Genomic DNA, 22,080 nt, shown 5'->3' on the forward strand with positions numbered 1-22,080 from the left:
CCCGGTAAGAGAAATACATAGATCAGCAGAAATGGGTTAATAATTAAAGGCAGAGCTAGCCGATAAGAAACAAGTAACCGGGCCAACAGCATTGTATCAAATACAGAGTCTCTGTGTGTTAATTGGGGCTGGCGCAGCAGCAGGACAAGACGGAAAAAACAGTACACCTTACAAATGGCGCCCACGTGGCTACTAAGAACTGACACTTAAAATTTAACAAAAGGTTAAAAAAGGGTTGTAAAAACAAAAAAACAGAGACAATCAAGGTTTCTTGGTAACAACATTTTTCTCGGTTGGACTCTAACTTGCTAGAGACAAGCAGATATTCGCGCGGCTCCTTTAAGGAAAGGTTCCTGACTCAACATAAACGACAAAAAACCACACAGCTTTTAAATAACTCTACTAACAATTTATTGGTGTGTATGAGAGATCACAATGGTAGTGACCACATCTCCAAGCCGGCAGCATGCTTTCTGGGTGGCAGCGCAGACCAAGGCGGTGAGCACAGCTTTCTGTGGTGGCAGGTAAAAGTACCCGCCACCATCTTTGGTAAACCGGGGCAGAAACAAAGACTTTCATTTTAACAATGTTGTTGTTTAACAGATAAAGATTCATGGCCAGAAAAAGATAAAGATTTACAGTAGAGACAGATTCACATTAAGAAAAGGTGCTAAAAGTTTACAGTGTGTTTTAAAAAAATACATAGGCTTGGGAGAGAAAAATAAAATGGTTTTAAATAGACAAAGAAGAACTAGGTGTTGTAGCACACGCCTTTAATCCCAGCACTATGGAGACAGAGGCAAGCAGATCTCTGTGATTTGCAAAGTAAACCTGGTATGCAGAGTAAATTCCAGGACAGATAAGAGTTACACAGTAAAATCCTATGTCAAAAAATAAAAAAATAAAAATAAAATAAACAGAGTAATAATAAAGCCACGTAAAGATAAAAAACTCAGAGAGAATCTGGTTACTGTATGCTATTGTGTTGTCTCTACATTGTTTGACTGCTGAGAAAATAACAACAACTGATAAAGGAAATGCTGCTACATTAATTCAATTTATATATTTTAAAAATGCTTTGACTCCAACATTTAAGTTCAAGGACAAGTTACTGGGAAAAGGATTTCTATTTTTGTTTCCACAAAAAATAAAAAACTGTGGATTCCTTCTAGACTAATATGGTTTGAGCAAGCCAGACCGCCTAAAACAGAGTACCAGGTGATCCTACATTCAAAATAGCTAAACAAAGCAGCCTTACAGACTACAGCCAAGATTTCTGTGTCTTCTCATGATCCCCCATGACAGCGCCCCCTGTCAACAAAAAGTAGTTTAAAAAGAACGACGCCCAAATTCCCAAATATTGTTTATAAATGTTTGTTTTCATTTAAATGGACTTGATTATAAATGGTTAATGACCACAGCCAGTTCTTTTTAAAGGTAAAAAGGGAATTATGGTATAGATATGAATACTTTGTTTTGGAATGGATTTTCATTTACTGATACAAATTTAAGTTCAATTTTGTCATATGTATATTTCTCTTCTTGTTTAGGTATTGTGTTTATATAGCTCAGTTAGAAATGTAATGTATAATTTTGTGCAGATTATTTATAGTTACCTATAATAGTCAAAACTTATAGTTTAGTTAGGTTTTCTAGATATATAGAGATGTATTTGAGATGGATAGGCATTCTTCAAACCTTTCAAAGACCTACAGAATATGGCATTTAAAATGGTTTAGGGTTTTTCTTGACAGTGAGACATAATTGCTCTTAGCAATACCACCTGCACCAAAAAGGAAGATGGAAGATGGACATCGAAGAAATGCATTATGAAGTTTGCTTTCAATATGGCAAGACTAACCATATGGACAAGATACTGCTCTTGTCTGGACTGTTTGACTTTGTGCTGTATAAACTGGACATGCAGGACCCACAGAAAAGTGACTACTGATTCAAGATGAACATTGCTACAGAGTTCCTGCTTCATGGAAGAGTCTGCGAGACAGTATGCAGGACACAGAGAAAAGTGACTAACAAACTGCCAATACAAAAAGACAGTTTAAAGTCTCCTGCATTGCTGAAGAGTCTGCCAGACACACTATGGCCTATGGGCTGAAGATGGAAGATTACAGAAGAACTTCGGGTGACCAAGCAGTGAGTTGTCTCTGTCATTTCTAGAGCTTATATATTATCCTTCTGTGGTCTTTGAAAGAGTTGAAGACAGATAGTAATGGTTATAGTTTTCCTTAGTTAGGTTTAAAGATAAGTTACATATAGGACTTTAGATTCACAAATATAGGATAGATGATAGAATAGTTTCTTTTAGTCTTGCTAAATGTTAATGGACTAAATATTGTTAGCTGTGATTCTTATTTGATAACTGATGTGTTATATATTTTGCTATGTTAAGGTTAAAACACTTCTTTTTATTTAAACAGAAAAGAGGAGATGATGGGAGATGCAATTATGTATATATGTTTCTCATACTGGTTAATAATAAAGCACTGTTGGCCAATAGGAAAGGAAGATAGGAGGGACTAGGAGACAAGGAGGAAATAGGAAGTAGTAAGGAGGAGCCAAGATGGAGAGTCTGGAGAAAGCAGTATGCCGCCGGCTCCCCGGTAAGAGAAATACATAGATCAGCACAAATGGGTTAATAATTAACACAGAGCTAGCCAATAAGAAACTAGTAACGGGCCAACAGAATTATATCTAATACAGAGTCTCTGTGTATTATTTGGGGCTGGCGGCGTGGCAGTGGGACTAGACCGGCAGCGGCAGGCGGAAAAACCGTACTCCTTACAAACAGTGATGAGCTGAGACAATTTATGAAGCCACTGGCTGTGGGTCCAAGATCTAACACTAATGCACAAACTGACTTAGTGGAGCCCATTCTATATGGAGAGATGCCTTGCACAGCCTAGACACAGGGATGTGGGTGTTGACAGGTGCTCGGACCTGCCTCAAGGAGATGATGAGCTAGACCTAGTAGACTTCCTGGGGGGGGGGCGTCTTACACTCTCCAAGGAATAGAAGGGAGATGGGAGATGAGGCGCAGTTGGAAGAGGGGTAGGTGCAACTGGAATTGGAATGGAAAAAATAAGTCGACAAATCTAAAATAAATAAATAAAATGTTAAGAAGTAAGTGAGTTTAGAAAAAGCAACAACAACAACAAAAACATTTACAGGAACACAAGAATTTGCTGGGGTAATTGGGCTAGTGAGTGAAGGTGTTTCCTGTGATCCCTGTAGCCCCCAGGCTCTCTTATTTCAGACCCACACTGGAGGAAGTCAGAGGCAATGATGTCCATATTGTAATAAGGAAATGGTGTGGTATTCACCCTCCCTGTTTAAAATGTCTAGGCTCACTCCTCACATGCAAATTCATCTTCTGGCTCTAAGTTAAATCCCCTCCTGAGCTGTGGGAGCTCACATCTCTCTCACAGGAGGCTGACCGCTGAGAAATCGGGGTGTAGCCTAGAAGATGAGACTCCTGGGTCTTCTGTACCTGGTGACTGCCCTTCCTGGTGAGTGTGACCATTTCACACATGTGTCCATGAGGGGTTATTATACCATGTGATTGACTGAACTGACTCTTCTTGTCTGCAGCTGTCCTGTCCCAGATCCAGCTTCAGGAGTCAGGACCTGGCCTGGTGAAGCCCTCACAATCGCTGTCCCTCACTTGCTCTGTCACTGGTTACTCCATCTCCAATGATTACTACTGGAACTGGATCAGGCAGTTCCCAGGGAAGAAGCTGGAGTGGATGGGGTACATAAGTTATAGTGGTAGCACTTACTACAACCCATCCCTCCAGAGCCGCATCTCCATCACCAGGGATACATCCAAGAACCAGTTCTTCCTGCAGCTGAACTCTGTGACCTCTGAGGACACAGCCACTTATTACTGTGCAAGAGACACAGTGAAGCAAGTTCATCATGAGCTCAGACACAAACTGCCCTGCAGTGGAGCTCTGCGCCAGCAGGGGGCGGTCAGCCATAACCAAGCCCAGGTACTTTAAGTCTCTTGATTTGGAAATAAAAATATCTGGTTTCCTCTGACTTTGATTCCCACTCCCTAAGCACAGAGAAGACAGGAGGTCTTTTCTCTCTCTGATACTGAAATGCTGTTCTTTTGAGGAGTCACATTTATTTGTTTCTAACTATGAGTCTCAAGACAGGGTGCACAGTAATATTTCTTGTCTTGTTGATTGCGTATCTAGCCCATACCAGGTGAGCCTACTCGCTGGTCTTAGGAAAAAAAAATTTTTTTTTAATGAAATCAACCTTTTGAAAGTCAGATGACCTCGGCATTGCACTAGTTGTCCCATTTAAAAAAAAATTAATTCTATAATCGATTTTCCATTCTTCCTACCCTCAGATATATCTGCCTATCATAGCTCTTCCTAGAGCATTGAGAAGAAGCAGTTGTTGCTATTTCTAAGGAATGTGCCACAGACTGAATGGGGCCCAGACATCACTGCTGCTGTATTACCTACCCCATATGGCGTGACAGGGATTTCCTGAGGTCAATTGTACATGTTTGATTACAAAGATTCTGCTGTGAGGTTGTTACTCAGTCTTAACTATTGAATATATTGTACAAACAGTACTTTAATATATGCATTGTGATTAAAACCATCACATTAAACAAACCCTATTGTTTACATTGACAATTGATATTTTTAAAAATGTGTCAAAAAGAAGCAGGTACCATACTATGGACTATTAGAGACGCAGTTTGTATTTGGGAAGTGAACTCCAGCATCAGTACTGTTGGGATACCTCCAATAGCCAAGTTTTCTTAAATGAACCATCTGCCATGACTTACGGTGCCAGAGACATGGAAGTAGACTTCAGTGCGAAGTCAGACAGAAGCCATCCTACACAGGATCTCAGGAACAACAGAAACCCTTTAGAACTGCTGAGGCTACTCAGAAATACTAGATGGTCCTCGGATGATGAGCAGTTCTGAATTAACACCATGTGTTTCCTTGTTAAGTGTATGCAAGTTTACATTTTAGAATAAGTATTTTCTGCTTCCCATTCAAATAATATTCTGGGACCCTTGGCCATGTCGTACTCTATCACATTTACTACCTGTTGCCATTCAACTAAGCATATTATTGTTTCCCCATTGAGCAACTAAGGTATTCATTTGTAACCTGCTGTCAAATGGAATCAAAACAAAAATAAAACTATCCTTGATTTTCCACAAGGTCTGTAACTTTATACTTGGTGGCAATAGGTTGTGGTGGAAATCATAGGGAAATTGAAATAATCTGAAAACTGTTCTATTTATTACCCATCATGATGAGTAGACTCCAGATGATCAATGAATGAATGTTATTACCTCACATAGATGGGAAAGCAAACTGTCTACTTTGTCAGCATCCAATGTGTTAATGCTCCAATCGGGTACAGATTATTCACATTTTCACACAACCCATATTGGAAATTTGCATCTTGTAAGGATTAATTTACAACCAATGTCCCATGTAATGAATGATCCATTTGGAGATGTGATGGGAGATGTCATTCTGTATATGTTTCTCATACTGGTTAATAATAAAGCACTGTTGGCCAATAGGAAAGGAAGATAGGAGGGACTAGGAGACAAGGAGGAAATAGGAAGTAGGAAGGAGGAATCAAGATGGAAAGTCAGGAGAGAGCTGGACGCCAGCCGCCTCCCCGGTAAGAGAAGGCCATGTGAAGATACATAGATCAGCAGAAATGGGTTAATAATTAAAGGCAGAGCTAGCTGATAAGAAACAAGTAACCGGGCCAACAACATTGTATCAAATACAGAGTCTCTGTGTATTATTTGGGGCTGGCTCAACAGCAGGACAATACCAGGCAGCGGGCAGAAAAACCAAACTCGTTACAGAGATGTTTCTGACATCTCATCTTGCGAATTCTGAGCGACCATTGTGCACATGCCAGACGACGTTGTCTAAGGTCTCTGCTCTATCCCCTTCCATTGGCAACAGAGTTGCCTGTCCCAGTTTTCTCTTTTTGCTGCTGTTTCCTTGTTCACATATCCTGCGTGCTCACTGCTGTGAACTCTATGATGCCGCTGAAGGTAGCAAAGCTGGAGTGTTTACATGAGAGTTAGAGAAGGACCAATGGGAAACGTTATGGTTGGTGTTGGTTCAGGGTTAAGGATTTCATGTTTCAGGAATCTGGAAAAGGAAAAGTAAGTGTACTTTCCAGGCCTGTGCCTTCTCTGGATGCTACTATAGAGACCTCAGCTATGTGTAAAGAAGTTTTGATGAACAAACAGACTACAGAATGTGGGATTACTGACATTAAGACAAACACAATTTATTGAGCATCACGGGGTGAAGGTGAAAACCAAGGGATCTACTGTCTGTTTCCTAATGACAGGGTGAGGTCAGCCCACGTGGCTGACAGTGACATCTGATGACCACAGTGACCATGTAGGTTGGGCAGACTCTGGACACCAAGAGTCTGTGGATTAACTCCTCAGTATCCCCAGCTATACTGAGGAAAAGAGATAATGTCATGAGCAATAGTTGATGAATGTGAAGTGACCTGCCTCTGCTTTGATTTGGGGAAATAATTCTTCAACAACCATATGAGTCCAGTTGACACAAACCTTGTTACCACAAGTCCTTACTCAGCACTCCAGAGTCTCTTGATTAAGGGCATACTGAAGCGGTGACCAGTTTATTGTGAGCGATGAGACTTTTTATAGTCTTATCAGAAACAGACTATAAAAGCAGGTACTAGGATCATTACATTGGTATAAACCATGAAACAGTGACACTGCAATTATATGGGTATAACATTTTAATGTCGAAGCAGTTTGTCCATACAAGATCCTATATGCTTCACAGACTTCTAGGGACATTGAGAAACAGAGGTAGCCTGAAACCTTCACCTCCTGAGGAAGGGACTTGGTTTTCTAGGGACTGAAAATCACACAGTTCTCCAGGAGCCACGAACTCTACCCTGAATCCCTGACTGTGAGCTGTGCCTCTCAAGGCAGCTGAACTACACCAACTGCATGATTCCCTGAAATATGTTAAGAGTCTGGTGAAAACAAGATGTTGTTTTTCCTAGACAGTTATTCATCATGCACTAATTCTTTGTGGTAAGTAACTCTGTGGACCAGTGTGTACTGTGGACATGAACACAAATGTCTGCAGGGAGACCGTGGTGTTAAGAAGAATACGAATAACAATAGACACACTGAAGGACAGCCTCTGGCATATCCATTCATGGTCTCCAGAAAACAAGGGAGCTTTATCTCAGCAGCTGAGCTCTGTGAGCACTGAAGTAGCATGGGTATGTTACTGTCCAAGAGAGACACTGAAACTTCAGGGTCCTGACACACCAATCAGCAGAGGAGTTCAGGACCAGCAGGGGGCGCTGTGGAGCCACGAATCAACAGGACAGACCTGAGAATAGGAGAGGGGACCCCATAGCCTCTGTGTATTGCTTTGAAAAGTCTGTTACCTGAACAACACATATAGCAGTTGATATGTGAAGTCTCCAATATTCACTGTAAAACTCTTCATTAAATATTGTATGCTTAAATTTTTTAATAAACATTTTTACTTTAAATATTAGAAAATGTCTTTTCATATAATATTTTCGTATCATAATTTCACTGCCCAGTTCCTCCCTGATCTTTAGTATCTCCTTACCATTCTACTCCACATCCTTTCTTTATCTCTATGGAAAGGAAAGGATAAATCACCAGATACACACTCTCTCATTCTCTCTCTGTCTCTGACTGTCTCTGTCTCTCTCTCTCTCACACACACCTACACACACACACACACACACACACACACACACACACACACACACAGCAAACACACAGGTGGAAAAGCAAATATTGTTTGTTCATGAGAGAAGAATAAAAATTCTCCTAATTTAGGAGCTTTTCAAATATTCAGTCACAATCACCACCCCCACCTGAAACCCATTTTGTCACCAATAGGGCCAAATGTCTCAGGTTTGGATTCTATTTGCATTTTGAGAGGTTAGGCTGCGTTATTATACCGACACGGTGTGTAGAGGTATCAGGGATGTCTACTTCTTCAAACAGGATGATTTTAGGACCTCAGCATCCTGTGCCTGACCCAGGTGTTCTCTATCTTCTTCTTCTCCTGCTGGGCTAGGTCCTTATCTAAGCAGAACCCTGATCATGAATATGCAAATCCTGTGAGTCTATGGTGGTAAATACAGGGATGTCCACACCACCAACAACATATGACCAGTGTCCTCTCCACAGTCACTGAGCACACAGGTCCTCACCATGGGATGGAGCTGGATCATCCTCTTCCTGGTGACAGCAGCTACAGGTAAGGGCTCCAAGTTCCAGGCTTGAGGAGGGGCCAATCACTCAGGTGACAGTGACATCTACTCTGCCTTTCTCTCCACAGGTGTCTACTCTCAGGTCAAGCTGGAGCAGTCTGGGGCTGAGCTGGTGAAGCCTGGGTCTTCAGTGAAGTTGTCCTGCAAGACTTCAGGATATAGCTTCACTAGCTATGCTATGCATTGGGTGAAGCAGAAGCCTGGACAGGGCCTGGAATGGATTGGATGGATTTATCCTGGAGATGGTGATACTGACTACAATAAGAAGTTCCAGGGCAAGGCCACATTGACTGCAGACAAATCCTCCAGCACAGCCTACATGGAGCTCAGCAGCCTGACATCTGAGGACTCTGCTGTCTATTACTGTGCAAGAGACACAGTGTTGCAACCACATCCTTAGTGTGTCAGAAACCCTGGAGGAGCAGGAAGCTGCCCTGGGACTGATATAACAGAGAAGATCAGCCTGGAGTTCTTCTATGATTTCCTTTTCTGTCTCTTCCCAGGCCTTTAGGGTGTTTGTAAAATTTCAAGACGGACATCAGGGAATGAATGATGCTGTTTCAGGAAGTACCCTACAGTACAGCATACCTTGGATGGGTCTTTACCAAAGACCCCCTCAGCTGACATGCTTCTTCTTTATTATGTTTCACTATAATATGAATTTGTCTACTGAAAATTCAAATTATAATTATCAAGTCAAGCTAATATCCCTTTCAAAATTAAGTAGATGTACATAACACCACACTTAAAACTTTCTTGGAAGTTTCCCCCATAGATTTGGAGGACTCACTTTACTTTTCCTTATATATAAAACTTTTAATGTTTATATCTTAGCAAATCTAATACTAAGTTACTTTTGTAACATTAATCACATTTTTTTAATCTGATGTATTTAGAGATGTGCCTGCATGCCATGCTTTGGAGTCCACAGGGTGGGGAGCCTGCCCTGTTGACAACATTTTGGCTCCTGCTGTAATTGGAGTCAAAGCATTAGTGTCACAAACACAAGGAATCAAGTAGTCACACAGAGACTTATATTAATTACAGACTGTTTGGCCTATAATAAATCTCGCTTATTACTAACTACCTCTTACATTAAAATTAGTTTATTAAAATACATATTGCCATATGTATGGCTTTTACTGGTATGATGGCATCTTGATTCTTGGTCTGCTGGCTTGTGTCTCCTGCACTCCATCTCCTTTTATTAATTTTTTGTTATTTTACATATTGATTCTCTTTCCCTCTATCTCCCATCCTCCCATGTCCCCCACAGACCTCTGTCCCATCCCCCACTCACTCCCCAGGGATGGTAAGGCCTTCCTCGAGGTATCAGCAAAGTCTGTCAAATCTTTTGGAGGGGATCTAGGCCCTCCCCTTTGTCTCTAGTCTAAGGGAGTATCCCTCCATAAGGAAGGGGCTCCTGAAGTCCATTCTTGCAATAGGGATACATCCTGGTTCCATCGTCAGAGGTACCATAAAGTGCCAAGGCCTCCTAACAGACACCCACATTAATGGGGTCTGGGACAGTCCTATGCTCGTTTCCAAGTTATCAGTCTGGGGTCCATTATCTCCTTCTTGTTCAGGTCAGCTATCTCTGTGGTTCTGCAACCTGGGTTTGAACCCCTTGCTCATCACTCCTCCCTCTCTGTAATTGGATTCCAGGAGTAGGCACAGTGTTTAGCTGTACGTGGCTGATTCTACTTCCAGAAGCTACTGGATGAAGGCTCTAGGATGGCATAAAAGGTAGTCATCAATCTCATTATCAGGGAAGAGCATTTAAGGCAGCCTCTTCACTATATCTCAGATTGTTAGTTGGGGTCATCCTCGTTGGTCTCTGGACCTTTCCCTAGAGCCAATTTTCTCTTCAAACCTACAATGGCTCCTTCTATTATGGTATCTTTTTTCTTGCTCTTCTCTTTTCTTCCCCCAACTCAATCTTCCTACTCCCTCATGTTCTCCTCTCCTCCCCATTTCTTTCTCCTAACTCCTTCTTCCCTTCATCACACACCTGCCGCCAATTTGCTCAGGGGATCTTGTCCCTTTCTCTTTCTGTGATGGTGCATATATGTCTTCTCAGGGTCCTCCTTGTTTCTTAGCTTCTCTGGCTGTGTGAATTGTAGTCTGATGATCCTTTGATCTATTTCTAAAATCCAAATATTAGTGAGTACATACTGAGTTCATCTTTTTGTGACTAGATTACTTCATTTAGGAATGTTTCTTCAAGTTCCATCCATTTGCCTGGAATTTCAACATTCCATTGTTTTGTTTTTGTTTGTTTTTTGTTTGTTTTTTTTTTACACTGAGTAGTATTCCATTGCGTAAGTGTACCACATTTTCTCTATCCATTCTTCAGTTGAGGGGCATCTAGGTTGCTTCAAGGCTCTTCCTATTACAAATAATGCTGCTATGAACATTGCTGAACAAATGTCTTTGTTGCATGAATGTGCACCTTTTGGGTATATGCCTAAGAGTAGTATTGCTGGATCTTGTGGTAGACTGATTCCCATTTTCCTGAGGAACTGCCATACTGACTTCCAACATGGCTGTACATGTTTGCGCTCACACAAGTTGTCAAGAAGAGTTCCCCTTTCTCCACATCCTCTCCAGCGTAAACTGTCATTGGTCTTTCCAATTTTAGCCATTCTGACAGGAGTAAGATTGTATCTAACAGTTGTTTTGATTTGCATTTCCCTAGTGGCTAAGGATGGGATGTTGAACACTTTTTAAAAATGCCTTCCACTCATTTTAGATTCCCTTTTAGAGAATTCTCTATTTAGTTCTGTACCCCACTTCTTAATTGTATTACTTGGTGGTTTGGTGACTAGCTTCTTGAGTTCTTTGTATATTTTGGAGTTCAGCCCTCTGCCAGATCTCGAATTGGTGAAGATCTTTTTCTATCCTCTGTGCTGCCATTTTGTCTCATTGACTGTGACCTTTGCCTTACAGAAGCTTCTTGGTTTCAGGAGGTCTCATTTATTAATTGTAAATCTCAGTGTCTGTGCTGCTGGTGTTCAGGAAGTGGGCTCCTGTACCAATTCATTCTAAGGGACTCCCCACTTTCTCTTCTAATAGATTTGGTGTGAATGAGGACTGTGGAATGGATTTCCAAACTAGGAATGTAAGTGACCAGTGCCTGTTATTAGGAGCCCTGCATGCTCATTGGCCTTTTTCCTGAAGCTGGGTTGTCTCTTCTTAAGTCTACACTGACTTTGAATGACATTGAATGGACATCAGTGTACAACATAGAGTAACCCTACACATACATACTCACATGAAATTTTCTGTTGAGAGAGGCAGCAAGGCCTACTCAGGGTTTGTCTTGATTATTGACATGTCTGAATCTAAGTATTTCTGTCGATGTTTGCTTTTTGATTTTGTTTTGTTTTTAAATTAAGAGAATGCACGTGTACCTTGACTGTACAATCTGTGCAATGGATGAATGTCAGGGACAGAAATAATGCAGCCATTGTTGCCATGGCTACAATCTGATTATTTCAATTAAATCAATAATTATGGGGAAAAAAAAGGAAAGCAACACAGTGGAAGGTGGGAATCTCTGGAGTAAACAGTGTTATTTATTTATTTATTTATTATTTTCCAGATCATGGCAAAAACTTGTAGAACAAGAACCAGTGGCTAGAAATCCCAATTTCTTTCCCATCTGACCTGTCTCCTCTCAAATAAATGAGCAACCTCAGGTTGATAGTTGATGGGGATGTCTGTTTTCCTGCCAGTGTATTTATTTTTCCTCCTGGAATTTATTCTTACAGTTCAGCATAATCCATCCCTGTCCTCTGGACCTTTTCCAGAAAAATCATATGATACTCAAGAAGTGTCTCTTACACCAAGCAAAGGTGATAGAATTTCCTTGTCCACCAAAGGATAGTGCCTTCCTGCTGTAGTCTGCATAAAGTAAAGTCTCAACACCACCATGAATTCTCTTACTCAAATATAAACCTCACTGTCAGGACAAATAAGAAAGACGGTCCCAGTGTCTGTGAATTCTAGGTAACAATCATCAGAAAGAATAGTTTTTGGTTATGAGCCTAGCCTTTAACGGCTGAGCCATCTAAAAAGAGGAACATGGTAAGTACTAGCTCATAAATGGATTTTAGACATAGAGCAAAGGAATACCAGCCTATAATTCACACCACCAGAGGAACTAGGATACAAGGCGGATTCTAAGAGATTCATATAAAGTCCCTCACAGAAGGGGGAAGGGACAAGATTGGCAGGGCAAACGGGGAGTAGGCAGGCAGTGAGTGGACAGGAAACTAGGAGAAAGAGAAGGGGAGGAGAGGACAGCTAGGAAGATTGAGTCAGGGTAGGAACATAAGGCAGGAGAGAGCGAGAGCACGGAAGAGGGAGCCATTATAGGATTGAAGAGAAAGCTGAACCTAATGAAATTTCCAGAGACATACAAGACTGACCCCAACTAACAATTAGAACAACAATGAAAAGGCTACCATAAATGCCCTTCCCTGATAATGAGATCAATGACTAACTTATCCACCATCATGGAACGCTCATCTAGTACCTGTTGGAAACAGATGCAAACACCCACAACTAAACACTGAACTGAGTCAAACTAGAATCCAGATGCAGAGAGGGTGGATGAGACTAAGCGGCAGAAACACATAGAGACAAGGAGGAGCTAGCGGGCCCCAGACTGATAGCTGGGAATCCAGCCTAGGACTGCCTCAGGACCCCCTGAATATAGGTCTCAGCTAGAAGGCCTGAGCAGTCTAAGGGACCTCAGACAGTGGAACCAGGGTGTATTCCTGGTGCACAAAAGCACCTTGCAAGCACATCCTCCATGGAGGAATACTCCCTTAAACTAGAGACAGGAGAGAAGTCCTAGTCACTACTTTAAATTACTTGACAGATTTAGATGACCCCACCTGGATGGCATCACCCTACATGGGGAGTGGGGGGGATGAGAGGGGAGGGGAGGTTGGTGTGCATGTGAGGGGGGAGAGAGGGAAATAAGGAGAAAGGGGAGGAGGGAAAGAGGGAAGGAGGGAAGGAGAGGAAACTGGGATCGGTATGTAAAAAAAAAATTAAATAAAATAAATGATAAAAAAGTAAAAAGCAAATTAAAAATAAAATAGGACAGAATTATATCAGAAATGCATAATAAATTATCGGAATTCTTTAATTCTTTCCCTATCACTTGCTTTTGAAGGGGAATGTCCTTCTGCATGTATGTTTCTCTTATTGGTTGATGAATAAAACACTATTTGGCCAATAGCCAGTAGAGGCAGGAAGACAGGCATTATTAGGAGTTGACAGGAATTCTGGGAAAGGTAAGAAAGAGGGACATCATGGATGAACCATGAGGATAGGACATGCTGGGCATTCTCCAATAAGATAAAAACCATGTGGATATATTTACATTAAGATATATGGGTTAGTAATTAAGAGACAGCTATCCAGTAAGATGCCTAGCCATGTGGCCACAGCTCAGTAATTAATGTAAGTCTTTGTGTGTTTATTAGGGTCTGTGAAGGGTGTTGGTTTAAGGTGACATAAGAAAACTACAGCAGCACACCCTGTGTCCTACCAGGTCTGCTGCTCTACTGCTCTGGTTGAACACTGGGCCAGACTGCAGGTCCAACAATGCCTCCATCTCTAGGGTACTTCCTGGATCTACTCGGAGAACACTGGAAGCGCCTATCTATGCAGGACCACCCTGAATCCCTGCCTGCCTGATCTTTGATGCCCATCTTCTGGCCTATGCTGGAGGAGAGACTTCCTAGAGAGCTTGGACCATCCAGAGTTACAGACATCAAGCTTCTGTGCCACCTATGACCACAGGGAGAGTAGGGTAAAGAATGTGAGAATCTACCTGCACCCACTGGAAGAAGCATACCAAACACAAATAGAGTGGACCAAAGAAAAAAGACCCCTGGACACATAATAATCAAAACAATTAACATACAGAATGAAAAAAGAATATTCAGAGCAGCAAAGGAAAAGGTCAGGTAACGTAAAAAGGTAGACCTATCATAATTATGCCTGACTTCTCCATGAAAAGACTCAAGGCCAGAAGGTCCTGGATAGATGCTCTATAGGTACTAAAAGTCAGTAGATGCCAGCCCAGGCTACTATACCCAGCAAAACTCTCAATCATTATAGAGGAAGAAAACAAGATATTCAATGATAAAGTCAGATTTTCACAATAGGTATCTACAAATCCAGCCCTACAGAAAGTTCTGGAAAATACTTCAACCAAAGAAAGTTACCTATGGTCACAAAGAATCCCACTTCATCAGGATGCAAAGGATAAAGGAAAGCAAATATATTCACAATGCCCCGCCAACAACAAATCTAAATCAAACAAGAATTAACAATCAATGGTCCTTACTTTCCCTCAACATTAATGGTCTTAAGTCACCTATAAAAAGACATAGGCTAACAGAATGTTTATGAAGACAGAATCCATCATTCTGATGCATACAAGGAACACATCTAAGCTACAAAGACAGACATTACCTCAGGGTAAAGGGTTGGGAAAAGATCTTCTAATCAAATGGACCCAAGAAGCAATCAGGTATAGTTATCCTAATATCTAACAAGTTAAAATTAAACCAAAATCAATCAAAAGAGATGAAGAAGGTCATTTCATATTAATCACAGGAGAAATCCATCAGTAAAAATCTCAATTCTGAACATCTATGCCCCAATACAAAAACACCCACATTTGTAAAAGAAAAGCTACTAAAATTCAAGGCTCACATAAAACCTTACACACTGATAGTGGGAGACTTAAACACCCCCCTCTCACTGCTAGACAGGAACACCAGACAGAAACTTAACAAAGAAACAAAAGAACTAATACAAATTATTTCCCAATTGGGTTAACAGAAATCTATAGTACATTCCATCCAAACACAAAAGAATATACCTTCTCTGCTCCACATGGAACCTTCTCTAAAATCGACCACTTCCTGGGCAGCATAACAAACCTCAACAGATACAAAAAAATTGGAATAGTTCTCTGTATCTTATCAGCACCCTATGCTTTAAAGTTGGATTAAACAACAGCACAAATTGCAAAAACCCTAAAAACTGATGGAAACAGAACAATGTGCAATTGCACCACACCTGGGTCAAGGAAGAAATAAAGAAATTAAAGACATCCTAGAATTCAATGAGAAGGATGACACAACATACCCAAACTTATGGGACACCTCAAAAGCAGTTCTATGAGGAAAGTTCATTTCACTAAGTGTCCATATGAAGAAAACAGAGGATAGTCACATTACAGAATTCACAGCACTACTGAAAGCCTTGGAACAAAAAGAAACAAACTCACCCCAGAGGAGTAGATGCTAGGAAATAATCAATTTCAGGGATGAAACCAATAAACTAGAAACCAGGAAAACAATACAGAAAATCAATGCAACAAATAGTTGGTTTTTCAACAACATCAACAAGATAGACAAACTTTTATCTAAACTAACCAAAAAGCAGAGACAGAACAAGCAAATTAACAGAATTTGCCACAAAAAAGGGGGACATAACAACAGACACTAAGGAAATCCACACAATTTTCAGGTTATACTTTGAAAACCTTTACTCCACAAAAGTAGAAAATTCAAAGGAAATGGACAAATTTCTGGAAAACTATCACTTACCAAAATTTAATCAAGAACAGATAAGCAACCTAAATATACCTATAACCTCCAATGAAATAGAAGCAATCATCTAAAGCCTCCCAACAAAAAAAAGTTAGGGTCAGATGGCGTCAGTGCAGATTCTACCAGAAATTCAAAGAAGAGTTAATACCAATACTGCTCAAATTGTTCCACACAATAGAAGCAGAAAGTATATTATCAAGCTCATTTTATGAGGCCACAATTACCTTGTTACCGAAGCCACACAAAGGCACAATTAATAAAGAGAACTACAGACCAATATACCTCTTGAACATCAATGCAAAAATACTCAATAAAATAGTGGCAAATCGAATCCAAGAACACATCAAAGAAATCACCCACCATGACCATGTAGGCTTCATCCCTGGGTTGCTGGGATGGTTCAACATATGAAAGTCTATCAATGTGATCCACCATATAAACAAACTGAAAAAGAAAAACCTTTGATGATGAAAAAGCCTTTGACAAAATTCAACACACTTTCATGATAAAGGTCTTGGAGAAATCAGGGATAACAGGAACATACCTAAACATAATAACAGCAATATACAATAAACCAACAGCCAGCATCAAAATGAATGTCAAAAAGCTTAAGGCTTCCACTAAAATCAGGAACAAGACAAGGCTGCCCTCTCTCTCCATATCTCTTCAATAGTGTATTTGTTTTTCTAGCTAAAGTAATAAGACAACAAATGGAGATCAAGGGGATACAAACTGGAAAGGAAGAAATCAAACTGTTATTATTTGCAGATGATATGATAGTATTTATAAGTGACCCAAAAAAACTCTACCAGGGAACTCCTACAGCTTGTAAATACCTTCAGCAAACTAGCAGGTTACAAGATGAACTTAAAAGAATAAACCTTAGCCCTAATATATACAGACAACAAAGGGACTGAGAAAGAAATCAGAGAAATAGGACTCTTTCCAATACTCACAAACAACATAAAGTATCTTGGGATAATGCTTATCAAACAAGTGAAAGACCTAGATAGTACGAAGTTTGTGTCTTTCTAGAAAAAAATTAAAGAAGATACCAGAAAATGGAAAAATCTCCATGTTCTCAGATAGGTAGAATAAACGGTAAAAATGGCAATCTTGCCTGCACTCTACAGATTCAATGCAATCCCCATCAAAATCCCAGAACAATTCTTCACTGACCTTGAATGGATAATAATCTACTTTGATGGGAGATGTCATTCTACAAATATGTTTCTCTTATTGGTTAATGAATAAAGCACTGTTGGCCAATAGGAAAGCAAGATAGGCGGGACTAGGAGACAAGGAGGAGAGAGGAAGTAGTAGGGAGGAGATCCAAGATGGAGGACGGAGAAAAGAATGCCAGCCCCTCTCTCCGGTAAGATAAGACCACGCAGAAATACTTAGATTAATAGAAATAGGTTAATATTTAAGACAGAGCTAGCTGATAAGCAATTAGTACTGGGCCAACAGCTTTATGTCTAATACAGAGTCTCAGTGTGTTAATAGGGGCTGGCTCGGTGGTGGGACCAGCACAGGTGGGGCAAAACTGCTCGTGACATAATGGTGTCCAATGCAAACAGAAGAACTTCCACTTAAAACTTAAAAAAAGGTTTAGAAACAAAAGAACAGAGACAAGCAAGGCTTCTGGTACCAGCATCTTTTTCCGTGGGACTCTGTTTTGCGAGAGACAAGCAGAGACTTTCAAGGCTCCTTTAAGGGAGGTTTCCTGACTCAGCATAAGCAGCAAAAAACCGCAAGGCTTTTAAGAAGAGCTGCTAACAATTTATTGGTGTGCATCAGAGCTGGCAATGGCAGCGACCACATTTCCAAGCTGGCAACATGCTGCTGGATGGCAGAGAAGACCAAAGCAGTGTGCACGACTCTTAGTTCTGAACGTAAAAGTACCCAATGCCATCTTGGATACACTGCAGCTAATACAAAGCTGCAGCTTTCATTTTAGCAATGTTGTTGTTTACCAGATAAAAGACTCGTGGCCAGAAAAACATAAAGATTTACAGTAAAGACAGATTCAGATTAAGAAAAACGTCTAATGGTTTACAGCGTGTTTTAAATATACATTGGCTTGGGAGAGAAAAAGAATAAAATGGTTTTAAAAAGACAGAGAGAGGAGCTGGGTGTAGTGGCACATGCCTTTAATTTCAGCACTTGGGAGGTAGAGGTGAGAAGATCTCTATGATTTCAAAGTAAACCCGGTATACAGAGTTAATTCCAGGACAGATAAAAGTTGCACAGAGAAACCCTGTCTCAAAAAATGAAAAAAAAAATAGAAGTAGATGAAATAGAGTAATAAAAAAGCCACATAAGGATGGAGAGAATCTGGATACTGTATGGTATTATATTGTCTTTGTGTTGTTTGACTGCTGGGGAAATAATAACAACTGTTAAAGGAAATACTGCTGGATTAATTCAATTCATATATTTGAAAATGCTATGACTTCAAAATTTAGGTTTCCACAGAAAATAAAAAGCTGTGGAAACCTTCCAGACTAAGATGCTTTGATCAAGCCAGACCCCCTGAAATAGAATCCCAGGTGATCCAACATTCAAAACAGTTGGGACAAGGCAGCCTTGCAGACTACAGCCAAGATTTCTGTGTCTTCTTAGGATCCCCATGACAGTGCCCCTTACCAGCAGGAAACAGTTTGGAAAGAATGATGCCCAAATTCCCAAATATTGTTTATAAATGTTTGTTTTCATTTAAGTGGGCTTAGTTATAAATGGTTAATGACCACAACCACTGTTTTTTAAAGGTAAAAAGGGGAATACAGTATAGAAATGAATACTTTGTTTTGGAATAGATTTTCTTTTATTGATACAAATTTAAGGTCAGTTTTGTGATATGTATAGTTCTCTTGTTTAGGAATGTTGTTTATATAGCTCATTTAGAAATGTAATGTATAATGTAGTACAGATTATAGATAATTAGTCAGAACTTTGAGTTAAGTTAGTTAGGTTTTCAAGATGTATTTGAGATGGACAGGCATTTCAAAGACCTACAGAATATGGCATTTAAAGTGGTTTAGGGTTTTTCTTAACATGAGACATAACTGCTCTTGGCAACACCACCTGCGTCAGAAAGGAAGATGGATATTGAAGAAACGTGTTATGGAGTTTGCTTTCAATATGGCATGACTAGCCATTTTGGCAAGATACTGCACTTGTCTGGACTGTTTGACTTTATGCTGTATAAACTGGACATGCAGGCTCCCAGGAAATTGCCTGCTGATTCAAGATAGACATTGCTACATGGTTCATTCTTCATGGAAGAGTCTGCCAGACATTTTGCAGGACACAGAGAAAAGTGACTGACGAACAGCCAATACAAGTAGACAGTTTAAACTTTTCAGCTTTGCTGAGGAGTCTGCCAGACACACTATGGCCTACAGGCCGAAGATCGAACTTTTCAGAAGAACTTTGGGTGGACTGACCAGGCATTGAGTTATCTCTATCAACTCTAGAGTTTATTATCCTTCTGTTGTCTTTGATGGAGTTGAAGACAGATAGATAAGGTTATACCTCTCCTTAGTTACATATAGTACTTTAGACTCACAAAGATTGAATAGATGATAACATATTTTTTTTTAAATCTTACTAAATGTTTATGGACTAAATATTGTTAACTGTGATTCTTATTTGATAACTGTTGTGTTATATATTTTGCTATGTTAAGGTTAAAACCCTTCTTTTTATTTTAGACAGAAAAGAGGAGATGATGAGAGATGTCATCCTATAAATATGTTTCTCTTATTGGTTAATGAATAAAGGACTGTTGGCCAATAGGAAAGCAAGATATATGGGACTAGGAGACATGGAAGAGGGAAGCAGTAGGGAGGAGATCCAAGATGGTGGACTGAGGGAGAAGAACACCAGACCCTCTCTCCAGTAAGATAAGACCACATGGAAGTATTTAGATTAATAGAAATGGGATAATATTTAAGACTGAGCTAGCGTATACGAAACACTAGTAACAGGTCAACAGAATTATATCTAATACAGTGTCTCTGTGTGTTATTTGGGGCTGGCACAGATTTTGACCAGACTAGAAGGGAAATACCTTACTCATAACACTATTGTATATGGAAAAACAAAAGACCCATGATAGCAAAAAACAACACTGTATAATAAAGAAACTTCAGGAGGAATCACCATCCCCAACTTCAGATCTACTATAGAGCTATAGTCCTGAAATCAGCTTGGTATTGGCACAAAAAAATAATAGACAGGTAGACCAATGGAATCAAATCAAAAATCCTGATTTTAACCCACACATGTATGAATACCCGATTTTTGATAAAACAGCTAAAAGTATACAAAGGAAGGAGGAAAGCATCTTCAACAAATGGTGCTGGTACAACTGGATGATAGTGTGTAGAAGACTGCAGATTGACCCATGTATATTGCTGTGCACAAAACTCAAGTCCAAGTGGATCAAAGACCTCAACATAAATCCAAACACACTGAACCTCTTAAAAAAAGAAAGTGGCATGTATCCTTGAACAAATTGGAACAGGAGCCTGCTTCCTGAACATAACTCCAGTAGCAAAGTCACTGGTATCAACAATTAATAAATGGGACCTCCTCAATCTGAGAAGCTTCTGTAAGGCAAAGGACACAGTTGACAAGACTTAGTGGCAGCTCACAGACTGGGAAAATATCTTCACCAATCCTACATTTGACAGAGGCATGATATCCACAATATACAAAGAATTCAAGAAACTAGTCAACAAAACACCAAACAATCTTATTTAAAAATGGGGGACAGAACTGAAGAGAGAATTCTCAATAGAGGAAATCAAAAAGGTTGAAAGATTCTTTAAAAAGTGCTCAACATCCTTAGCTATCATGGAAATGCAAATCAAAACAACTCTGAGATACCATCTTACTCTTGCCAGAATGGCTAAAGTTAGAAACACCAATGAAAACTTATTGTAAAGAGGATGTGGATAAAGGGGAACACTCCTACACTGCAAACTTGTACAGCCATTTTGGAGATCAGTATGGCAGTTCCTCAGGAAAATGGGAATCAGTCTAGCACAGGACCTGGCAATTCTTCTATTAGGCATATACCCAAATGATCCACATCCATGCAACAAAGACATCTGCTCAATTATGTTCATTGCAGCATTATTTGTAATAGCAAGAACCTTGAAGCAACCTAGATTCCCCTCAACTGAAGAATGGATAGAGAAGATTTGGCACATTTACACAATGGAATACTACGCTGTGGGAAATAAAAACAATGGAATCTTGAAATTTGCAGGCAAGTGGATGGCATTTGAAGAAACCATCCTGAATGAGGTAACCCAGTCACAAAAAAGGAACATGGTATTTACTCGCTCATTTATGGATTTTAGACCTAGAGTTGAGGATCACCAGCCTATAATTCACACTGCCAGAGAAACTAAGATAAGAGGAGGAATCTAAGAGATTCAAGCAAGTTCCCTCACAGAAGGGGAAAAGAACAAGGTCTCCTGAGCATATTGGTCATGAGAGGGCAGTGAGTGGAGATGGAGATAGGAGACAGAGAAGGGAAGGAGGAGGAAGAACTTGGGATTAAGAAGATTGATTCAGGGGAGGAAAAGAAGACCAAAAAGAGAAAGACAGAGGGAGAGAGAGAGAGAGAGAGACAAAGAGTGAGTGAGAGAGAGAAAGAGAGAGATACCATAAAAGAGGGAGCCATTATCGGTTTGAAGAGAAATCTGAATCTAGAAAAATGTCCAGATACCTATAAGCCTGACCCCCTAAAACAATCTGAGCAACAGTGACATGCTACCATAATGCTCTTTCCTGATAATGAGATTGATGACTAAGTTATCCAATATCATAAAGCCCTCATCTAGTAGCTGATGGAAACAGAATAAGACACCCACAACTAAACACAGAGCTGATCTTGAACCCAGATGCAGAGAGGGAGATGAGACCAGGCTACAGAAAGACATAGAGACAGCTGACCTGAACAAGGAGGAGCTAACTGGCCCCCAGACTGATAGCTGGGAATCCAGCATTGAACTGACTCAGAACCTCTGAACATGGGTCTCAGTTAGAATGCCTGGTCAGTCTAAGGGAC

General features: G+C 40.2%; 2 gene segments (V, D, J or C); both read left to right on the forward strand.

Moving 5' to 3' along the window:
* Positions 1–3,467: 3,467 nt before the first annotated feature.
* On the forward strand, positions 3,468–4,019 carry LOC127216968 (Ig heavy chain V region 3-6-like). The segment is given in 2 exon segments: positions 3,468–3,527; positions 3,610–4,019. Coding segments are annotated over 2 exon segments (453 nt in total).
* A 4,233-nt stretch (positions 4,020–8,252) lies between these two features.
* Positions 8,253–8,746, forward strand: LOC127216969 (Ig heavy chain V region 102-like). The segment is given in 2 exon segments: positions 8,253–8,333; positions 8,415–8,746. Coding segments are annotated over 2 exon segments (378 nt in total).
* Positions 8,747–22,080: the final 13,334 nt, after the last annotated feature.

Source organism: Phodopus roborovskii, unplaced genomic scaffold (genome assembly GCF_943737965.1).
Source record: "Phodopus roborovskii unplaced genomic scaffold, PHOROB, whole genome shotgun sequence".
Classification (NCBI taxonomy): Eukaryota; Metazoa; Chordata; class Mammalia; order Rodentia; family Cricetidae; genus Phodopus; species Phodopus roborovskii.